We start from the raw sequence: 10,020 nt of genomic DNA, 5'->3' as shown, positions 1-10,020 counted from the left end.
CTCTAAGTTTTTTCTTTTAATTAAGTCTTTGTACCAATTTTTTTTTTAATTGAGTTCCTACACTTTTTTTTTATTTGAGTTTCTGCACCAATTTTTTTTTTAGTTGGGTCCCTATACAATTAAGCCAATTACTATCAAGAGGGACCTAATTGAAAAAAAAATTGGTACAAGACCCAATTAAAAAGAAAAAAAATATAAAGACTTAATTAAAAATTTTGCGAAACTATAGAGACCAACAGAATAATTAAACCTTACTTTTTTACCGTTAATATTTTATAATATGACAATTTTGTCTTTTAACATTCAATTCTTCCTATATTAATCTCACATTTTTTTAAAATAACTATTTATCCTTAGTATTTTTATTTTTACTATTTTAACTTTATATTTTACCAAAATGACCATTTAACTTTATCTTTTACCAAAATAACAATTTTACTCCTTATACTTTTCAAGTTACTAATTTACCTTTTATTAATTAAAACTACTATTTTATCCTTATTCTTTTATCCTTATCTTAATATTTTGTTATATTTATAATTTTACCTCTATCTTTACTAAAATTATTATTTATACCCTCTTGATTATATTTTTAATCCGAATTTTTTTATACAATTATATTTTTATCCCTGAGCTTCCTATGTTTATATTTTTAAACTTAAATTTTTATTATTTACTCTAAATTACCTAATGCTCATATTTTGTGCATCATACAAATTTTATATCCTTAAATTATTTGTTTATGACATCTTTGAGCTTTTTACTCACTTTTCTTTAAATCTTTTAATATTTTATATAATTAACTTCATTAAACATTACTTTATGGGCTCTTTACTTGATTTCTAACTTTTATAAAATTATAATTTATCTCCAAGAGTATGTTAACTTTGGGCCATCATCAACATATATGTATAACCATCCAAAATTTATATCAAACACTTATAAATAATATCAATGACTCATTTATTATTCAAGCATCAACATAAACATCTATAGTCACTAATCATCATCAAAATATCAATAAAAATGTATTAATCATATATAAATCATTTTAACTATTCTAACACTTACCTTTTCTTGTTAGTCATTCCAAATCACTGATTTAATTATTGTGATTACCAAAACCTCCTATATAAAACTTAGAGGGAGACTTTGGATGAATTTGAATTTATTTGCCTTTAATTTTTATGAATAATCATACTTATCTTCAAGTTAATTATCACATGGTGAATGTGGTAGAGAAAGAATTTGGAAGAGAAAAATGAATATAAGAGTGGAGAAATATGTGGTTAGAATTTAATCTTTGAGAATAATTATCAAAAATAAAAATTATTTGATCATTTATTTTTATTTTTATCAGATTAAGTAAATAATTATACCGATAAACGACTAAAGTAGTGCTCCCTATCTTCTTAAGTTAGCAGGAACTATTTCACATAGCCAATTTGTATATTAGAATATGCATTTACGACTAGCTACAGGAACTAGATGAAAACTTCTACAATTGAAAAGAATGCATTCTGATATCGAGTCCTCAATTAATGTAGATGATTCAACAAGGTAGATCGAAGCAACAAATAATTTTGGTATCATATGTTATCTCAGTTCTAAAATATTTATAAAGTTAAACGGATCAAAGAATATTAATAAAAGTTTTTTATAAGTTGAATTTGAATTTGACAAATAAATATTATCATTAAAAAAATATCTTTTGTCTTATATAAAAAATAATACATAACTAACTTTATTTTGTGAGTATTACATCTTAATTGGTGACAAAATTTATTTCACAAAGAGTTTATGTGAATTAGTTATACATACTTTCACAAAATTTGTTTATGATATGTAGAATTGAAAGTGAGTGAAGCTAGTTCATGAACCAACTCGAGCTCGACTCATTAATAGTTCGATAAGTTGAGTTCGTAAGCTGATGAGCCGAGGTTGAACCTGAAATTGAGCTCATAAATTAAATAAGTTGAGTTTGAACTTGGATAAACTCATTTTATTAGCTTGTGAACTGGTTCGATATTATATATATATTAAATTATTAATACACATATTCTATATACATTTAGTTTATACTTTTAATATTATATATATACATATAAAATAGTAATATATATTTACATATATTAATGTTCTTATTTAAATTTTTACAATTAGTTTTTATATAATTTTAATGTAGGATATATATAAATAAAAAAATTATAATTAATAGATACACATAAAATTATGTTCCTGTTATTTAAGCCAGCTTGTGAGCTCGAATCGGCTTATGAGTTTTCGATAATTCAAGTTTGAACTTAAGAAATATGCTCGATTGTTAATGAATTGAATCGTGATTCGTGAGTCAAGTTCAATTTTTATGAGTCGAGCTTGAGTTTGGTCTAGTCCAGTACTCATTTTCACCTCTCATAATACGTATTTAGGAAATTAAAATATTTTTGTATTTATTTATATAAATAAAACAGCCTAGAGCCTAGAATCAATACCATTCCAAGCTAAAAACAATAAGAAATCTACGACCAGTTACAAGCAACAATACGCCGTGGATCAATCCCAAAATTTTTAACACATTTTTACGGCTAATTTTTTTTTATATTGTATAAATATATGTGTAATACATTGTTATGGGAAGATTAGGTATTTTTTTTTATATGGTGTTTTATTCAGGTCCGATTTGTTTGAAAAAAAAGTAAAGTACAAATCGGAGGGTCCGATTTGTTTGATAAAAAAAAAACTACAAATCGTATGGTCTGTTTTGTATTTTTAATTTTTTTTTATTTTTTGAAATAGAAATCAGACGGTCCGATTTCAACAGAAATTTTTTTTTTATTTTTAAAAACACAAATCGGACCATCCGATTTGTGATTGTTGATTTTAAAAATGAAACAAATCGGAGGGACCGATTTGTTCACACCATAACAATGAAAAACTCATCTCTTCTCCCATCATTGTGAGATGCACTCAACTCTCCCCCACACAAAAAATAATAAGCGCATTTTTACTTAGACTGCACCAACAGAAGGAAATAAAGAACAATAAATTGACAATGGGCCGCGTAGAAACTCCCAAAATTTGGACTACTCACTCTCTCTGTCTCTCTCCCTCTTCTCTTTTGTCGTGCTCCCTCTTTCACAACTAAATGCTGTTTCAGCACTCCGTCGCGAGATCTCTGGTCTAGGGGTAGCTCATCTCATTCTTTCGGAGATGAGTCAACTGGGTATGATGCTGCAGGAATCGTTGCGAGCTGAAACGGAGGCAAGAACCATTCTGGGTCTCTTAACGGACCAGATGGACGGCGTTGTCCACACAGGACAACGCAGAAGGAGAACTCTCAAGGACCGCTTCAGATTCACCGGAATGGGTTGCTGCGGTGCCACCTGGGTTTTCCGTCCCTCTCCCCTAACCCTCACTACGCACGCTGCACACCAACAAGAGGCGCCTGAGGGTGGAGCTGCAGTAGCCGCATCACCGCCGCAAGAAACGGACCCGGGTCAAGATCCGAACCGGGACGGGCCCGAATGCGAACGGCCCTCTACGGGGATGAATCTGGCGGCGGCATTGGCGGCGGAGCGTGAATTGCGGGGTTCGCAGGAGGAGGGGGAGAGGGATGTCGCGGGATCGGAGACGCCATGGAGGATGTCGCTGATGCGGCTGCTGGAGGAAACGGAAGGAGGAGGGGAAAGGGGTGGTGGTGGGGATAGTGAAGAAGGGGGTGATTGGGTGTGCTGCGTGTGCATGGGGCGGAAGAAAGGCGCGGCGTTCATACCATGTGGACACACGTTCTGCAGAGTGTGCTGTCGAGAGGTCTGGTTGAACCGGGGCACCTGCCCTCTTTGCAACCGTTCCATTCTAGAGATTCTCGATATCTTCTAAAAATCTGAACCAACCAACCATTTCTTTCTTTCTTTCTTGGATCCCTCACCTCCAGCATAACAGATACTACCACTTCAAAATTTGAAATTCCCTCTCCCATCCTTGTCATCTCTCATCTATGTATGCTGTTATTTTGTCTCTTTATATTACACTCCTCTTAGCACTCGCCAACTTTTGTCTCTCCTTATCTTGACCTTAGTTTATAAACAAATGGATTCTCTGTTCTACGAAGAAAATTTTGACTTCTGTATTTCAGGATTTCTATTGTATAAATGTATAGTATCATTATCCTTTTTTTTTTTAAAATACAGATCCTCTTTTAAAATGACAACTCCAACGTTGTTAAAGTGAAAAACAATAAATAACAAAGAAAAGGATTGTGGTGACAGCATTGAAGAGGATGATGCTGGTTTAAGCGCGCATAATGAGGACTATATCAGATTTGTTTACAGCATTGTAGTCTTTGTTGCATATATAGATAGATGGTGCCGTGTCATTTGCGAAATTGTAGTTTTGATTTTGTCCTGCACTACTTTAAACTTCATTAGAAGTTAGAAGACAAACTTAAAAAGTTGAGTGTATACCCAAATTGGTCCCTAAGGAATTTTAAAGTGGACGTTTTAGTCCTCAACTAAAATTAATCACTCCATTAGTCCTTAACGTTTTTTGGCGTCAGACAAATTGATCTTTTTTTTCTCATCTCCGTTAACCACTAACGGAAGGAGGTGATGTGTCGTGTGACTGTGATGAGTCAGCAGTGAAGTTCCACGTGTTTCGTTCGGACGAATTGGTCCCTAGCCAGATTGATACAAAACGCTGCATTTGAGAATAGGGCACGACGTCGTTCTGTGAGAGGAAGAGTCTATCAAAACTGAAGCATCTCTTTGCCTTCCCTCCACGAAAACAAAATTACTCTGAACTCCCTCTCTTCTCCTAGGTTTTACTTAGGAAGCCACCACCACGTCAAGCTGTAGTCCTCCGACCACCTCTGTTGCTGTTGTCGACGCTAGGGTTTGAACGAGTCAGCATTATTGCAGAAGAATTTTCCTGTGAGTGTTTTGCTCGCCACGGCCACTGGTCGAGGTTAGTATAGTGATGAGTTTATCGATTAAGTTGTTGATGGTATAGTTGATCATTGTTGACATTGTTTAACGGTGTGATCATGTAGTAGTTGTTTTTGTTAGAATACCATTAGTTGCTGGAAATAAAAGTTGTTTTTGATGCTTTGATACTGTCTCACATGGGTTACTGATAAGTGTTGTGGTGCATACATTTACGAGATTTACGAGCATGATAAGTGTTGTGGTGCATACATTTACGAGGTTAACATGAAAAAGACACAATATGAAGTGATGAACACATTGCATTGATGTATTAAGCTGATTATGACATTTACCCAAATAAAAGATGTTAGAGTAACATTTAGTGTTGATGAAATGTTATCTAAATTTTATCTGATTAAGGGTAATGTTTAGTTTTCTGATATTGATAGTGGTATTCCATATTTGTAAATTACAGATGACTGAGTGGGTTACCCCTGTGTTTCAACATGGGGGGAGCTTTGTCAAAGATAACAAGGGTGAACTTCTGTATCTTAATGGCAATGTAAAAAGATTTCCTCCGATGGATCTGGACTTAGTGAATTACTTTGACTTGAAGAAGTTGTTTGAAGAACTCGGCTACCATGAATTCAAGAAGATGTGTTGGTATGATCCAAGAGCTCCTAGCATGGAAGCAGGCTTACACCCTATTTATGGAGATAAAGAAATTAGAGAGATGTGTGATGCAAAGAGGGAAGACAAAGAAACTGATGAGTTGTACTTGTTTTTTGACCACCCAATTATGGAAGATGTTGAATGGTCAGAAGAAGATGAGATGAATCTCAGTGAGGGAGATGATGGTAATAATAGCATGAATGAAGAACACACTGATGAGGATAGAGAAGCAGAGGTCTTTTCTGATGATCCAATCTCTGATGGTGATAGCTATGATAGCTATGAAAGTGCTGAAGATGAGGCCTATAAACCCCCACCTCCAGGCTTTGAGAGTGATACCGATGATGATGAAGATGAATTGCTCATTAACTTAACCAAGAGAAAAGGTGACAAAGGAGATAAGAAGGCTGGCAAGAAAAAAATTGCAAAAAATGTAAGGAAGAATGCTGGTCCTAAAGTCACTGTTGGGCCTACCCACACATCCAGGCCCAATAACACAGCTGGGCCCAACTACACTGACAGGCCTACTTCTACTGCTGGACATGGTATAGGGAAGGTTGATAGTGAGATATTTAGTGATGAGTCTGATGGTCTAGGTTTTGAGTCAGAGGGTTTTGATACACCTCAATCATTTGATAATGAGGGAGATGGTTTTGACTGGTCTCAATTCAATGAGGAGGCAGCCTTTGGTGAAGTTCAACTCCAGCTGAACATGGAGTTTACCACACTTGAACAATTCAAGAAAGCTCTAAAGGATTACACTATTGCTGAAGGGAGGATGATTTTTTATGTTAAAAATGACAAGAAGAGAGTTAGGTGCAAGTGTGCAAATGGCGAGGAGAAGGCTATGAGTGCAAAGGCAAAGTTCAAGGCCAAGTGTAAGGAAAAGAGGGGGGCCACTGTAACTGATAACTCTGGAGTAGATGAAGTGCAAGCTACTGTTGATGTTAGTGAGGGATCAAGATCAAAACACACTACAGATGTGAGTCAGCAAGCAGGGGCTACAGAAGGTGCACCAAAAATCAATGGGGCTGAAGGGAAGGGTAAGAGTGATAGCAACGAAACTGAATGTCCACGGCTGATTTATTGTGCCTGGAACAGTGCTAGGGGGTGCTACCAGGTTAAGACCTACAATCCCAAACACACTTGTGCAAGAAAATTCGGTTCTAATATGGCTGACCAGAACTGGGTTGCTGATAAACTAGAGAAAAGGCTATTGACCCAGCCTCACTTGACTCACGGAGAAGCCTTTGATCATATAAAGATAGACTTTAATGTCATGTGCAGTGACAAGATGATTTATAGAGCATTAAGGGTTGCTAGAGAAAGGTATGTTGGGAATGAGAGGGCACAGTATGGAAGATTGAGAGATTACCTCACAGAGATACATGATAGTAATCCTGGTAGCACTGCATTATTGGAATTAATTCCAACAATTCCTGATTCACCACCATTGTTCAGCAAGTTGTATGTTTGCCTGGAGGCTTGTAAAAGGGGTTTTAAGGCTGGCTGCAGACCGCTGATTGGTTTGGATGGATGCCATTTGAAAGGATATTATGGGGGGCAACTGTTGTCAGCTGTCGGTCAGGATGCAAACAATCACTTCTATGTGATTGCTTATGCGGTGGTTGATAGTGAAACGAAGCAAAATTGGAAATGGTTTCTACAACTTCTGCAAGAGGACTTGGGTCAATGCACAGTGGAAGGCTGGAATTTTATCTCTGACCAACAGAAGGTAAGTCAGACTTAATTTCATTCATAATAATGTACTCAAAATTATCTACTAATCCTTAGATATACTTTGTGGGTGAATTGCTTTGTATAATGTTGGAATGATTAGAATAAGTATCATATTCCTGAACCTAGAATAAGTATCATACTCTTGAACTTACCAACTTTGTGATACATTACTGACTGAGGAAGTTATTAAGGTTTAGGGTGTCTGATAAATTGTTTAAATAAGAATATATTTGCCTGGTAAATGAGTTAGTCGGGGATCTATGTGTCTGATAAATGACTTTGTTGGGGAGCTACGTGTCTGATTATTTGAAAGTTTGTATGCTATTAGATTTTGTATGTCTTTTATACACTACATGCACCTATCTTGCAGGGTTTGCTGCCTGCTTTGCAGGAGGTGATGCCAAATGCACACCATAGAAATTGTGTAAGACACATTTGGAAAAATTTTATAGGAAGGTTTAAGGATAAACGGTTGAAGAATATGATTTGGGCATGTGCAAGGAGTACCACAGATGCTGAATTCCAGCATCACATGCAGCAGTTGAAGAGAATGAATGAGCGTGCATGGGCTTATCTTGCAAAATTTCAACCATCTTGCTGGACCAAAGCTCATTTCAGCCATTGGCCCAAGCTTGATAATGTGACAAACAACATGAGTGAAGTTTGGAACGCCAAAATAAACCATTACAGGGGAAAACCCATTCTTACCATGTTGGAAGAGATCCTTTGCTACTTGATGAGGAGAATGGCTAAGCATAAGAAGGTTCTAAGCACTTACACTGGAGTATTGGCACCAATTCAGCAGAGAAAAATGGAAGATATTATGAAAGATACTAAGTTCTGGACAGCTCAGTGGACTGGTGACAACGATCATAATGTATTCGAAGTCCAAAGACATTTAAAGAAAGTTGGTATGCATCTTGGAAGGCACACTTGTAGTTTCAACTTGTGGCAACTAATAGGTGATTAGGCCTATTATTCATTTTTTGTGAGTTGTGAGTTTAACATGTAATCTTGAGTAGGAATTAGATTTTTTGCTGATGTTATGTTACTGCCTGATAATGTTGAGCAGGAATTCCATGTGTTCATGCGTTGACAGCTATACAAAAGAGGTGTGATAGACCAGAACCTTATGTGCACCCTTGGCTCAAAATGGATGCATTTCAAGCCACGTATGAACATGTAATCAGACCAGTCAACTCAGAGGAGTATTGGAAAAAGACCGGTCTCTTGGCTCCGGAGCCACCCACCATTAAGAGACCTCCTGGGTGCCCAACGAAGAAAAAGAGAAAACCTGATCCTGTAGAGGATTCACCAGATGCAACAAAGGGAAGAAGGACATTCATGGTCACTTGCCAAAAATGTCGTCAGACTGGTCACAATGCAAAGACATGCAAGGGACCACCAAGGCCTAAACCACCCCCAAAGGTTAAGAAAAATGGACAGCCAAGAGCAAAGAAAAATACTTCATCTGCTCCACCATCACAAGATGAAGTCCAAGTCTCCCAAACAGCACCCCAACCACTGCCACAGGTATAATCTCAGTTGAATTTGTTGTAATCATATTGTTGTCATGTTGCCTGCATTCATGTGATCTTCAATGTGATTGTGACTGATTGGCTTAATACTTAAGGATCTATTTGCCTAATAAATTATCTATTTGGGGATCTGTATGTCAGATAAAATATTTAGTTGGGGATCAAAATGTCTAATGATTTGTTTATCTTGTGTTCTATTAGGAGCAGATAACTAATAGTTCAAGCCATGTTGCACCTCCATCAACATTTAGGCCTCCAAGACCTAAACAACCAATTAGGAGGCCACATTCTACTCCAGCACCTACCCCACCATCTGCTCTAGCACCTTCTCCAAGCCTAACCATCTCCAAAGCACCACAGAGGCCTATCCAGTCAGCATCACCTGAAACACTTGCTGCTACAAGTTCTGGCACAGCTTCAAGAATCTTCAAGTTCATGCCAACACCTGGACTAAGGCTTCCAAAATAGATTTGATCCTACTGTGTCAACGTAGTTTTATGAGTTTAATACAACTTTGTCATATTTTGTTATGTTGTTAGTACATCTTATTGAGACAACGTAGTCTGACTATGTTTGGTTATTATGTTGATAGTGTATGTCACTGCACCTTTTTTTTGGAAGATCTTAATATTCATAGCAGAAACGTAAAGACTAGCTACCTTTTTTTGTTAAACTTTGGTTATATGGAATGCAAGTATGGTACTTGGATTTAAGTATGTCTGATTTTATTCCATTTCTAATGCAACTTTTCTTTATCCAGAAAATACTCATCATTCATCTACTCATCGTTCATTGCTTGTCCTAGCACCTACAGATTGGAGTTGCATAAACAAAAGATAACACTGTAATTACTTGTTACACTATATAACATAAGATAAAATCTTCCTTAAACTAACTAAATCCTACCTACAAGAAGACAGACCATAAATCCTAGTATGAAAAAGAACACAGGACTGCAGCACTCGAACCATCGTCTATTCTCAACGGGATTCTTATTCTTCTTCTCAAATGCATCAAGCAATTCTTTCAACTTTTTCACCTTCTCCGCTAGAGCATCATCATCCTCTCTACCATGACCATCACATTGAAATACCCTATCAAACCACACAAAGAAATCACAGTGGGGAGTTTTCTCCTGCCCATAAAAA

The 10,020-nt window shown here is 36.3% G+C and overlaps 1 protein-coding gene across 1 annotated transcript; it reads left to right on the top strand.

Annotated features, from left to right (window-relative positions):
- Window positions 3,100–4,118, top strand: LOC107619670 (RNA-binding protein MEX3A). The gene has a single exon (XM_016321965.2). The coding sequence runs from the start codon at window positions 3,211–3,213 to the stop codon at window positions 3,877–3,879; it is 669 nt and encodes a 222-aa protein (XP_016177451.1). The 5' UTR covers window positions 3,100–3,210; the 3' UTR covers window positions 3,880–4,118.

Source organism: Arachis ipaensis, chromosome B01, assembly GCF_000816755.2.
Source record: "Arachis ipaensis cultivar K30076 chromosome B01, Araip1.1, whole genome shotgun sequence".
Lineage (NCBI taxonomy): Eukaryota > Viridiplantae > Streptophyta > Magnoliopsida > Fabales > Fabaceae > Arachis > Arachis ipaensis.
The sequence above is the reverse complement of the archived record's forward strand: the minus strand, read 5'-3'. Positions and strand labels throughout refer to the sequence as shown.

What these genes read in the sequence shown, in the direction of transcription:
- LOC107619670 (XM_016321965.2), top strand. Translation starts at nt 3,211, where the DNA reads ATGAGTCAACTGGGTATGATGCTGCAGGAATCGTTGCGAGCTGAAACG.